The 13,732-nt window shown below is 52.3% G+C and overlaps 1 protein-coding gene across 1 annotated transcript in view; it reads left to right on the forward strand.

Annotated features, from left to right (window-relative positions):
* Positions 1 to 545: 545 nt before the first annotated feature.
* Positions 546 to 13,732, forward strand: part of LOC139258426 (cell cycle checkpoint control protein RAD9A-like) — a gene marked incomplete at its 5' end in the record, with an annotated part of 16,620 nt that continues 3,433 nt past the window's right edge. Inside the window, one exon of the mRNA XM_070874778.1 lies at positions 546 to 659. Coding sequence (XP_070730879.1) covers positions 546 to 659 — 114 coding nt within the window. The remainder of the gene's footprint in view (positions 660 to 13,732) is intronic.

Here is a 13,732-nt window from a genome sequence, read left to right on the forward strand (position 1 = left end):
CCGCCCACTCCGCGACCTCGCCCTCCGCCCCCTCGCCCTCCGCCCCCTCGCCCTCCGCCTCCTCGCCCTCTCGGTCGCCCTCCGCCCCCTCGTCCTCCGCCCTCTCTCTCCGCTGAACCTTCTCTGAACTGCCTCCAAAGCAAGTATATCCTTTCGTAAATACGGAAACCAAAACTGCACGCAGTACTCCAGGTGTGGCCTCACCAATACCCGATATAACTGTAGCAAGACTTCCCTGCTTTTATACTCCATCCCCCTTTGCAATAAAGGCCAAGATTCCATTGGCCCTTCCTGATCACTTGCTGTACCTGCATACTAACCTTTTGTGTTTCATGTACAAGTAACCCCCAGGTCCCGCTGTACTGCAGCACTTTGCAATCTTTCTCCATTTAAATAATAACTGGCTCTTGGATTTTTTAATGAGTAAACGAGCAAGAAAGATGAAAGCAGACAGTAAGAGATTCTACAGGTACATAAAAAGCAAGATAGTATCCAAAGTAAATTCCATGGAGTGAAGATTTTTAAAAACCTTCTCCTTCTCATAGCCCGGCAATATTCAGCCTTCAGGAAGCTGTTCTCGAGGTCAACTTTGTCCTCGCTACTCTGGCCGACAGAAACACTCGCTCCCAGAGATCCCAGCAGACTGCAGAAGACAACAGGTAGGTCTGAGAGACACCAATCTGTGTACAGATATCTCCCTGAGGGAGAGGGGACTGAGAGACACCAGTCAGTGTACAGATATCTCCGTGAGGGAGAGGGGACTGAGAGACACCAGTCAGTGTACAGATATCTCCCTGAGGGAGAGGGGACTGAGAGACACCAGTCAGTGTACAGATATCTCCGTGAGGGAGAGGGGACTGAGAGACACCAGTCAGTGTACAGATATCTCCCTGAGGGAGAGGGACTGAGAGACACCAGTCAGTGTACAGATATTTCCCTGAGGGAGAGGGACTGAGAGACATCAGTCAGTGTACAGATATCCCCCTGAGGGAGAGAGGACTGAGAGACACCAGTCAGTGTACAGATATCTCCCTGAGGGAGAGGGGACTGAGAGACACCAGTCAATGTAGAGATATCTCCCTGAGAGAGAGGGACTGAGAGACACCAGTCAGTGTACAGATATCTCCATGAGGGAGAGGGGACTGAGAGACACCAGTCAGTGTACAGATACCTCCGTGAGGGAGAGGGGACTGAGAGACACCAGTCAGTGTACAGATATTTCCCTGAGGGAGAGGGATTGAGAGACACCAGTCAGTGTACAGATATCTCCCTGAGAGAGAGGGATTGAGAGACACCAGTCAGTGTACAGATATCTCCCTGAGGGAGAGGGGACTGAGAGACACCAGTCAGTGTACAGATATCTCCCTGAGGGAGTGGGATTGAGAGACATCAGTCAGTGTACAGATATCTCCCTGAGGGAGAGAGGACTGAGAGACACCAGTCAGTGTACAGATATCTCCCTGAGGGAGAGGGGACTGAGAGACACCAGTCAATGTAGAGATATCTCCCTGAGAGAGAGGGACTGAGAGACACCAGTCAGTGTACAGATATCTCCCTGAGGGAGAGGGACTGAGAGACACCAGTCAGTGTACAGATATCTCCCTGAGGGAGAGAGGACTGAGAGACACCAGTCAGTGTACAGATATCTCCCTGAGGGAGAGGGGATTGAGAGACACCAGTCAGTGTACAGATATCTCCCTGAGGGAGAGGGGACTGAGAGACACCAGTCAGTGTACAGATATCTCCCTGAGAGAGAGGGGACTGAGAGACACCAGTCAGTGTACAGATATCTCCATGAGGGGAGAGGACTGAGAGACACCAGTCAGTGTACAGATATCTCCCTGAGGCAGAGTGACTGAGAGACACCAGTCAGTGTGCAGATATCTCCCTGAGGGAGAGGGAACTGAGAGACACCAGTCAGTGTACAGATATCTCCCTGAGGGAGAGGGACTGAGAGACACCAGTCAGTGTACAGATATCTCCCTGAGAGAGAGAGGCACTGAGTGACACCAGTCAGTGTACAGATATCTCCATGAGGGGAGAGGACTGAGAGACACCAGTCAGTGTACAGATATCTCCCTGAGGCAGAGTGACTGAGAGACACCAGTCAGTGTGCAGATATCTCCCTGAGGGAGAGGGGACTGAGAGACACCAGTCAGTGTACAGATATCTCCCTGAGGGAGAGGGACTGAGAGACACCAGTCAGTGTACAGATATCTCCCTGAGGGAGAGGGGACTGAGAGACACCAGTCAGTGTACAGGTATCTCCCTGAGGGAGAGGGACTGAGAGACACCAGTCAGTGTACAGATATCTCCCTGAGAGAGAGGGGACTGAGAGACACCAGTCAGTGTACAGATATCTCCCTGAGAGAGAGGGGACTGAGAGACACCAGTCAGTGTACAGATATCTCCCTGAGGGAGAGGGACTGAGAGACACCAGTCAGTGTACAGATATCTCCCTGAGGGAGAGGGACTGAGAGACACCAGTCAATGTAGAGATATTTCCCTGAGAGAGAGGGACTGAGAGACACCAGTCAGTGTACAGATATCTCCCTGAGGGAGAGGGACTGAGAGACACCAGTCAGTTTACAGATATCCCCCTGAGGGAGAGGGACTGAGAGACACCAGTCAGTGTACAGATATCTCCCTGAGGGAGAGGGGATTGAGAGACACCAGTCAGTGTACAGATATCCCCCTGAGGGAGAGGGGACTGAGAGACACCAGTCAATGTACAGATATCTCCCTGAGGGAGAGGGGACTGAGAGACACCAGTCAGTGTACAGATATTTCCCTGAGAGAGAGGGGACTGAGAGACACCAGTCAGTGTACAGATATCTCCCTGAGGGAGAGGGGATTGAGAGACACCAGTCAGTGTACAGATATCCCCCTGAGGGAGAGGGGACTGAGAGACACCAGTCAATGTACAGATATCTCCCTGAGGGAGAGGGGACTGAGAGACACCAGTCAGTGTGCAGATATTTCCCTGAGAGAGAGGGGACTGAGAGACACCAGTCAGTGTACAGATATCTCCCTGAGGGAGAGGGACTGAGAGACACCAGTCAGTGTACAGATATCTCCCTGAGGGAGAGGGACTGAGAGACACCAGTCAATGTAGAGTTATTTCCCTGAGAGAGAGGGACTGAGAGACACCAGTCAGTGTACAGATATCTCCCTGAGGGAGAGGGACTGAGAGACACCAGTCAGTGTACAGATATCCCCCTGAGGGAGAGGGACTGAGAGACACCAGTCAGTGTACAGATATCCCTCTGAGAGAGAGGGACTGAGAGACACCAGTCAGTGTACAGATATCTCCCTGAGGGAGAGGGGACTGAGAGACACCAGTCAGTGTACAGATATCTCCCTGAGGGAGAGGGGATTGAGAGACACCAGTCAGTGTACAGATATCCCCCTGAGGGAGAGGGGACTGAGAGACACCAGTCAATGTACAGATATCTCCCCGAGGGAGAGGGTACTGAGAGACACCAGTCAGTGTACAGATATCTCCCTGAGAGAGAGGGGACTGAGAGACACCAGTCAGTGTACAGATATCTCCCTGAGAGAGAGGGTACTGAGAGACACCAGTCAGTGTACAGATATCTCCCTGAGAGAGAGGGGACTGAGAGACACCAGTCAGTGTACAGATATCTCCCTGAGAGAGAGGGGACTGAGAGACACCAGTCAGTGTACAGATATCCCCCTGAGGGAGAGGGACTGAGAGACACCAGTCAGTGTACAGATATCCCTCTGAGAGAGAGGGACTGAGAGACACCAGTCAGTGTGCAGATATCTCCCTGAGGGAGAGGGACTGAGAGACACCAGTCAGTGTAAAGATATATCCCTGAGGGAGAGGCGACTGAGAGACACCAGTCAGTGTACAGATATCTCCCTGAGAGAGAGAGGCACTGAGTGACACCAGTCAGTGTACAGATATCTCCATGAGGGGAGAGGACTGAGAGACACCAGTCAGTGTACAGATATTTCCCTGAGAGAGAGGGACTGAGAGACACCAGTCAGTGTACAGATATCACCCTGAGGGAGAGGGATTGAGAGACACCAGTCAGTGTACAGATATCTCCCTAAGGGAGAGGGACTGAGAGACAACAGTCAGTGTCCAGATAGCTCCCTGAGGGAGAGGGACTGAGAGACACCAGTCAGTGTATAGATATCTCCCTGAGGGAAAGGGGACTGAGAGACACCAGTCAGTGCACAGATATCCCCCTGAGGGAGAGGGACTGAGAGACACCAGTCAGTGTACAGACATCTCCCTGAGGGAGAGGGGACTGAGAGACACCAGTCAGTGTACAGATATCTCCCTGAGGGTGAGGGGACTGAGAGACACCAGTCAATGTACAGATATCTCCCTGAGGGAGAGGGGACTGAGAGACACCAGTCAGTGTACAGATATCTCCCTGAGGGAGAGAGACTGAGAGACACCAGTCAGTGTACAGATATCTCCCTGAGGCAGAGTGACTGAGAGACACCAGTCAGTGTGCAGATATCTCCATGAGGGAGAGGGACTGAGAGACACCAGTCAGTGTACAGATATCTCCCTGAGGGAGAGGGACTGAGAGACACCAGTCAGTGTACAGATATGTCCCTGAGGGAGAGGGGACTGAGAGTCACCAGTCAGTGTACAGATAACCCCCTGAGGGAGAGGGACTGAGAGACACCAGTCAGTGTACAGATTTCTCCCTGAGGGAGAGGGGATTGAGAGACACCAGTCAGTGTACAGATATCTCCCTGAGGGAGAGGGGACTGAGAGACACCAGTCAATGTACAGATATCTCCCTGAGGGAGAGGGGACTGAGAGACACCAGTCAGTGTACAGATATTTCCCTGAGAGAGAGGGGACTGAGAGACACCAGTCAGTGTACAGATATCTCCCTGAGAGAGAGGGGACTGAGAGACACCAGTCAGTGTACAGATATTTCCCTGAGAGAGAGGGGACTGAGAGACACCAGTCAGTGTACAGATATCTCCCTGAGGGAGAGGGACTGAGAGACACCAGTCAGTGTACAGATATCTCCCTGAGGGGAGAGGACTAAGAGACACCAGTCAGTGTACAGATATTTCCCTGAGAGAGAGGGACTGAGAGACACCAGTCAGTGTACAGATATCACCCTGAGGGAGAGGGACTGAGAGACACCAGTCAGTGTAAAGATATATCCCTGAGGGAGAGGCGACTGAGAGACACCAGTCAGTGTACAGATATCTCCCTGAGAGAGAGAGGCACTGAGTGACACCAGTCAGTGTACAGATATCTCCATGAGGGGAGAGGACTGAGAGACACCAGTCAGTGTGCAGATATCTCCGTGAGGGAGAGGGATTGAGAGAGACCAGTCAGTGTACAAATATTTCTCTGAGAGAGAGGGATTGAGAGACACCAGTCAGTGTACAGATATCTCCATGAGGGAGAGGGGACTGAGAGACACCAGTCAGTGTACAGATATCTCCGTGAGGGAGAGGGGACTGAGAAACACCAGTCAGTGTACAGATATCTCCCTGAGGGGAGAGGGGACTGAGAGACACCAGTCAGTGTACAGACATCTCCCTGAGGGAGAGGGGACTGGGAGACACCAGTCAGTGTACAGATATCTCCCTGAGGGAGAGGGAACTAAGAGACACCAGTCAATGTACAGATATCTCCCTGAGGGAGAGGGGACTGAGAGACACCAGTCAGTGTACAGATATCTCCCTGAGGGAGAGAGACTGAGAGACACCAGTCAGTGTACAGATATCTCCCTGAGGCAGAGTGACTGAGAGACACCAGTCAGTGTGCAGATATCTCCCTGAGGGAGAGGGGACTGAGAGACACCAGTCAGTGTACAGATATCTCCCTGAGGGAGAGGGACTGAGAGACACCAGTCAGTGTACAGATATCTCCCTGAGGGAGAGGGGACTGAGAGACACCAGTCAGTGTACAGGTATCTCCCTGAGGGAGAGGGACTGAGAGACACCAGTCAGTGTACAGATATCTCCCTGAGAGAGAGGGGACTGAGAGACACCAGTCAGTGTACAGATATCTCCATGAGGGGAGAGGACTGAGAGACACCAGTCAGTGTACAGATATCTCCCTGAGGCAGAGTGACTGAGAGACACCAGTCAGTGTGCAGATATCTCCCTGAGGGAGAGGGGACTGAGAGACACCAGTCAGTGTACAGATATCTCCCTGAGGGAGAGGGACTGAGAGACACCAGTCAGTGTACAGATATCTCCCTGAGGGAGAGGGGACTGAGAGACACCAGTCAGTGTACAGGTATCTCCCTGAGGGAGAGGGACTGAGAGACACCAGTCAGTGTACAGATATCTCCCTGAGAGAGAGGGGACTGAGAGACACCAGTCAGTGTACAGATATCTCCCTGAGAGAGAGGGGACTGAGAGACACCAGTCAGTGTACAGATATCTCCCTGAGGGAGAGGGACTGAGAGACACCAGTCAGTGTACAGATATCTCCCTGAGGGAGAGGGACTGAGAGACACCAGTCAATGTAGAGATATTTCCCTGAGAGAGAGGGACTGAGAGACACCAGTCAGTGTACAGATATCTCCCTGAGGGAGAGGGACTGAGAGACACCAGTCAGTTTACAGATATCCCCCTGAGGGAGAGGGACTGAGAGACACCAGTCAGTGTACAGATATCTCCCTGAGGGAGAGGGGATTGAGAGACACCAGTCAGTGTACAGATATCCCCCTGAGGGAGAGGGGACTGAGAGACACCAGTCAATGTACAGATATCTCCCTGAGGGAGAGGGGACTGAGAGACACCAGTCAGTGTACAGATATTTCCCTGAGAGAGAGGGGACTGAGAGACACCAGTCAGTGTACAGATATCTCCCTGAGGGAGAGGGGATTGAGAGACACCAGTCAGTGTACAGATATCTCCCTGAGGGAGAGGGACTGAGAGACACCAGTCAATGTACAGATATCTCCCTGAGGGAGAGGGGACTGAGAGACACCAGTCAGTGTACAGATATTTCCCTGAGAGAGAGGGGACTGAGAGACACCAGTCAGTGTACAGATATCTCCCTGAGGGAGAGGGACTGAGAGACACCAGTCAGTGTACAGATATCCCTCTGAGAGAGAGGGACTGAGAGACACCAGTCAGTGTACAGATATCTCCCTGAGGGAGAGGGGACTGAGAGACACCAGTCAGTGTACAGATATCTCCCTGAGGGAGAGGGGATTGAGAGACACCAGTCAGTGTACAGATATCCCCCTGAGGGAGAGGGGACTGAGAGACACCAGTCAATGTACAGATATCTCCCCGAGGGAGAGGGTACTGAGAGACACCAGTCAGTGCACAGATATCTCCCTGAGAGAGAGGGGACTGAGAGACACCAGTCAGTGTAAAGATATATCCCTGAGGGAGAGGCGACTGAGAGACACCAGTCAGTGTACAGATATCTCCCTGAGAGAGAGAGGCACTGAGTGACACCAGTCAGTGTACAGATATCTCCATGAGGGGAGAGGACTGAGAGACACCAGTCAGTGTACAGATATTTCCCTGAGAGAGAGGGACTGAGAGACACCAGTCAGTGTACAGATATCACCCTGAGGGAGAGGGATTGAGAGACACCAGTCAGTGTACAGATATCTCCCTAAGGGAGAGGGACTGAGAGACACCAGTCAGTGTCCAGATAGCTCCCTGAGGGAGAGGGACTGAGAGACACCAGTCAGTGTATAGATATCTCCCTGAGGGAAAGGGGACTGAGAGACACCAGTCAGTGCACAGATATCCCCCTGAGGGAGAGGGACTGAGAGACACCAGTCAGTGTACAGACATCTCCCTGAGGGAGAGGGGACTGAGAGACACCAGTCAGTGTACAGATATCTCCCTGAGGGAGAGAGACTGAGAGACACCAGTCAGTGTACAGATATCTCCCTGAGGCAGAGTGACTGAGAGACACCAGTCAGTGTGCAGATATCTCCATGAGGGAGAGGGACTGAGAGACACCAGTCAGTGTACAGATATCTCCCTGAGGGAGAGGGACTGAGAGACACCAGTCAGTGTACAGATATCTCCCTGAGGGAGAGGGACTGAGAGACACCAGTCAATGTAGAGATATTTCCCTGAGAGAGAGGGACTGAGAGACACCAGTCAGTGTACAGATATCTCCCTGAGGGAGAGGGACTGAGAGACACCAGTCAGTGTACAGATATCTCCCTGAGGGAGAGGGGACTGAGAAACACCAGTCAGTGTACAGATATCTCCCTGAGGGGAGAGGGGACTGAGAGACACCAGTCAGTGTACAGACATCTCCCTGAGGGAGAGGGGACTGGGAGACACCAGTCAGTGTACAGATATCTCCCTGAGGGAGAGGGAACTAAGAGACACCAGTCAATGTACAGATATCTCCCTGAGGGAGAGGGGACTGAGAGACACCAGTCAGTGTACAGATATCTCCCTGAGGGAGAGAGACTGAGAGACACCAGTCAGTGTACAGATATCTCCCTGAGGCAGAGTGACTGAGAGACACCAGTCAGTGTGCAGATATCTCCCTGAGGGAGAGGGGACTGAGAGACACCAGTCAGTGTACAGATATCTCCCTGAGGGAGAGGGACTGAGAGACACCAGTCAGTGTACAGATATCTCCCTGAGGGAGAGGGGACTGAGAGACACCAGTCAGTGTACAGGTATCTCCCTGAGGGAGAGGGACTGAGAGACACCAGTCAGTGTACAGATATCTCCCTGAGAGAGAGGGGACTGAGAGACACCAGTCAGTGTACAGATATCTCCCTGAGGGAGAGGGGACTGAGAGACACCAGTCAGTGTACAGATATCTCCATGAGGGAGAGGGACTGAGAGACACCAGTCAGTGTACAGATATCTCCCTGAGGGAGAGGGACTGAGAGACACCAGTCAGTGTACAGATATCTCCCTGAGGGAGAGAGACTGAGAGACACCAGTCAGTGTACAGATATCTCCCTGAGGCAGAGTGACTGAGAGACACCAGTCAGTGTGCAGATATCTCCATGAGGGAGAGGGACTGAGAGACACCAGTCAGTGTACAGATATCTCCCTGAGGGAGAGGGACTGAGAGACACCAGTCAGTGTACAGATATCTCCCTGAGGGAGAGGGACTGAGAGACACCAGTCAATGTAGAGATATTTCCCTGAGAGAGAGGGACTGAGAGACACCAGTCAGTGTACAGATATCTCCCTGAGGGAGAGGGACTGAGAGACACCAGTCAGTGTACAGATATCTCCCTGAGGGAGAGGGACTGAGAGACACCAGTCAGTGTACAGATATCTCCCTGAGGGAGAGGGACTGAGAGACACCAGTCAGTGTACAGATATCTCCCTGAGGGAGAGGGACTGAGAGACACCAGTCAGTGTACAGATATCTCCCTGAGGGAGAGGGGACTGAGAGTCACCAGTCAGTGTACAGATAACCCCCTGAGGGAGAGGGACTGAGAGACACCAGTCAGTGTACAGATTTCTCCCTGAGGGAGAGGGGATTGAGAGACACCAGTCAGTGTACAGATATCCCCCTGAGGGAGAGGGGACTGAGAGACACCAGTCAATGTACAGATATCTCCCTGAGGGAGAGGGGACTGAGAGACACCAGTCAGTGTACAGATATTTCCCTGAGAGAGAGGGGACTGAGAGACACCAGTCAGTGTACAGATATCTCCCTGAGGGAGAGGGACTGAGAGACACCAGTCAGTGTACAGATATCTCCCTGAGGGGAGAGGACTGAGAGACACCAGTCAGTGTACAGATATTTCCCTGAGAGAGAGGGACTGAGAGACACCAGTCAGTGTACAGATATCACCCTGAGGGAGAGGGACTGAGAGACACCAGTCAGTGTAAAGATATATCCCTGAGGGAGAGGCGACTGAGAGACACCAGTCAGTGTACAGATATCTCCATGAGGGGAGAGGACTGATAGACACCAGTCAGTGTACAGATATCTCCCTGAGGGAGAGGGGACTGAGAGACACCAGTCAGTGTACAGATATCTCCATGAGGGGAGAGGACTGATAGACACCAGTCAGTGTACAGATATCTCCCTGAGGGAGAGGGGACTGAGAGACACCAGTCAGTGTGCAGATATCTCCGTGAGGGAGAGGGATTGAGAGAGACCAGTCAGTGTACAAATATTTCTCTGAGAGAGAGGGATTGAGAGACACCAGTCAGTGTACAGATATCTCCATGAGGGAGAGGGGACTGAGAGACACCAGTCAGTGTACAGATATCTCCGTGAGGGAGAGGGGACTGAGAAACACCAGTCAGTGTACAGATATCTCCCTGAGGGGAGAGGGGACTGAGAGACACCAGTCAGTGTACAGACATCTCCCTGAGGGAGAGGGGACTGGGAGACACCAGTCAGTGTACAGATATCTCCCTGAGGGAGAGGGAACTAAGAGACACCAGTCAATGTACAGATATCTCCTTGAGGGAGAGGGGACTGAGAGACACCAGTCAGTGTACAGATATCTCCCTGAGGGAGAGAGACTGAGAGACACCAGTCAGTGTACAGATATCTCCCTGAGGCAGAGTGACTGAGAGACACCAGTCAGTGTGCAGATATCTCCCTGAGGGAGAGGGGACTGAGAGACACCAGTCAGTGTACAGATATCTCCCTGAGGGAGAGGGACTGAGAGACACCAGTCAGTGTACAGATATCTCCCTGAGGGAGAGGGGACTGAGAGACACCAGTCAGTGTACAGGTATCTCCCTGAGGGAGAGGGACTGAGAGACACCAGTCAGTGTACAGATATCTCCCTGAGAGAGAGGGGACTGAGAGACACCAGTCAGTGTACAGATATTTCCCTGAGAGAGAGGGGACTGAGAGACACCAGTCAGTGTACAGATATCCCCCTGAGGGAGAGGGGACTGAGAGACACCAGTCAATGTACAGATATCTCCCTGAGGGAGAGGGGACTGAGAGACACCAGTCAGTGTACAGATATTTCCCTGAGGGAGAGGGAACTAAGAGACACCAGTCAATGTACAGATATCTCCCTGAGGGAGAGGGGACTGAGAGACACCAGTCAGTGTACAGATATCTCCCTGAGGGAGAGAGACTGAGAGACACCAGTCAGTGTACAGATATCTCCCTGAGGCAGAGTGACTGAGAGACACCAGTCAGTGTGCAGATATCTCCCTGAGGGAGAGGGGACTGAGAGACACCAGTCAGTGTACAGATATCTCCCTGAGGGAGAGGGACTGAGAGACACCAGTCAGTGTACAGATATCTCCCTGAGGGAGAGGGGACTGAGAGACACCAGTCAGTGTACAGGTATCTCCCTGAGGGAGAGGGACTGAGAGACACCAGTCAGTGTACAGATATCTCCCTGAGAGAGAGGGGACTGAGAGACACCAGTCAGTGTACAGATATCTCCCTGAGAGAGAGGGGACTGAGAGACACCAGTCAGTGTACAGATATCTCCCTGAGGGAGAGGGACTGAGAGACACCAGTCAGTGTACAGATATCTCCCTGAGGGAGAGGGACTGAGAGACACCAGTCAATGTAGAGATATTTCCCTGAGAGAGAGGGACTGAGAGACACCAGTCAGTGTACAGATATCTCCCTGAGGGAGAGGGACTGAGAGACACCAGTCAGTTTACAGATATCCCCCTGAGGGAGAGGGACTGAGAGACACCAGTCAGTGTACAGATATCTCCCTGAGGGAAAGGGGACTGAGAGACACCAGTCAGTGTACAGATATCACCCTGAGGGAGAGGGACTGAGAGACACCAGTCAGTGTAAAGATATATCCCTGAGGGAGAGGCGACTGAGAGACACCAGTCAGTGTACAGATATCTCCCTGAGAGAGAGAGGCACTGAGTGACACCAGTCAGTGTACAGATATTTCCATGAGGGGAGAGGACTGAGAGACACCAGTCAGTGTACAGATATTTCCCTGAGAGAGAGGGACTGAGAGACACCAGTCAGTGTACAGATATCACCCTGAGGGTGAGGGATTGATAGACACCAGTCAGTGTACAGATATCTCCCTGAGGGAGAGGGGACTGAGAGACACCAGTCAGTGTGCAGATATCTCCGTGAGGGGAGGGATTGAGAGAGACCAGTCAGTGTACAAATATTTCTCTGAGAGAGAGGGATTGAGAGACACCAGTCAGTGTACAGATATCTCCATGAGGGAGAGGGGACTGAGAGACACCAGTCAGTGTACAGATATCTCCGTGAGGGAGAGGGGACTGAGAAACACCAGTCAGTGTACAGATATCTCCCTGAGGGGAGAGGGGACTGAGAGACACCAGTCAGTGTACAGACATCTCCCTGAGGGAGAGGGGACTGGGAGACACCAGTCAATGTACAGATATCTCCCTGAGGGAGAGGGGACTGAGAGACACCAGTCAGTGTACAGATATTTCCCTGAGAGAGAGGGGACTGAGAGACACCAGTCAGTGTACAGATATCTCGCTGAGAGAGAGGGGACTGAGAGACACCAGTCAGTGTACAGATATTTCCCTGAGAGAGAGGGGACTGAGAGACACCAGTCAGTGTACAGATATCTCCCTGAGGGAGAGGGACTGAGAGACACCAGTCAGTGTACAGATATCTCCCTGAGGGGAGAGGACTGAGAGACACCAGTCAGTGTACAGATATTTCCCTGAGAGAGAGGGACTGAGAGACACCAGTCAGTGTACAGATATCACCCTGAGGGAGAGGGACTGAGAGACACCAGTCAGTGTAAAGATATATCCCTGAGGGAGAGGCGACTGAGAGACACCAGTCAGTGTACAGATATCTCCCTGAGAGAGAGAGGCACTGAGTGACACCAGTCAGTGTACAGATATCTCCATGAGGGGAGAGGACTGAGAGACACCAGTCAGTGTACAGATATTTCCCTGAGAGAGAGGGACTGAGAGACACCAGTCAGTGTACAGATATCACCCTGAGGGAGAGGGATTGATAGACACCAGTCAGTGTACAGATATCTCCCTGAGGGAGAGGGGACTGAGAGACACCAGTCAGTGTGCAGATATTTCCCTGAGAGAGAGGGGACTGAGAGACACCAGTCAGTGTACAGGTATCTCCCTGAGGGAGAGGGGATTGAGAGACACCAGTCAGTGTACAGATATCCCCCTGAGGGAGAGGGGACTGAGAGACACCAGTCAATGTACAGATATCTCCCTGAGGGAGAGGGGACTGAGAGACACCAGTCAGTGTACAGATATTTCCCTGAGAGAGAGGGGACTGAGAGACACCAGTCAGTGTACAGATATCTCCCTGAGGGAGAGGGACTGAGAGACACCAGTCAGTGTACAGATATCTCCCTGAGGGAGAGGGACTGAGAGACACCAGTCAATGTAGAGTTATTTCCCTGAGAGAGAGGGACTGAGAGACACCAGTCAGTGTACAGATATCTCCATGAGGGAGAGGGGACTGAGAGACACCAGTCAGTGTACAGATATCCCCCTGAGGGAGAGGAGACTGAGAGACACCAGTCAGTGTACAGATATCCCCCTGAGGGAGAGGAGACTGAGAGACACCAGTCAGTGTACAGATATCTCCCTGAGGGAGAGGGACTGAGAGACACCAGTCAGTGTACAGATATCTCCTTGAGGGAGAGGGATTGAGAGACACCAGTCAGTGTACAGATATCTCCCTGAGGGAGAGGGACTGAGAGACACCAGTCAGTGCACAGATATCTCCCTGAGGGCGAGGGGACTGAGAGACACCAGTCAGTGCACAGATATCTCCCTGAGGGCGAGGGGACTGAGAGACACCAGTCAGTGCACAGATATCTCCCTGAGG

Source organism: Pristiophorus japonicus, unplaced genomic scaffold, assembly GCF_044704955.1.
Source record: "Pristiophorus japonicus isolate sPriJap1 unplaced genomic scaffold, sPriJap1.hap1 HAP1_SCAFFOLD_974, whole genome shotgun sequence".
In the NCBI taxonomy this organism is placed as follows: domain Eukaryota; kingdom Metazoa; phylum Chordata; class Chondrichthyes; family Pristiophoridae; genus Pristiophorus; species Pristiophorus japonicus.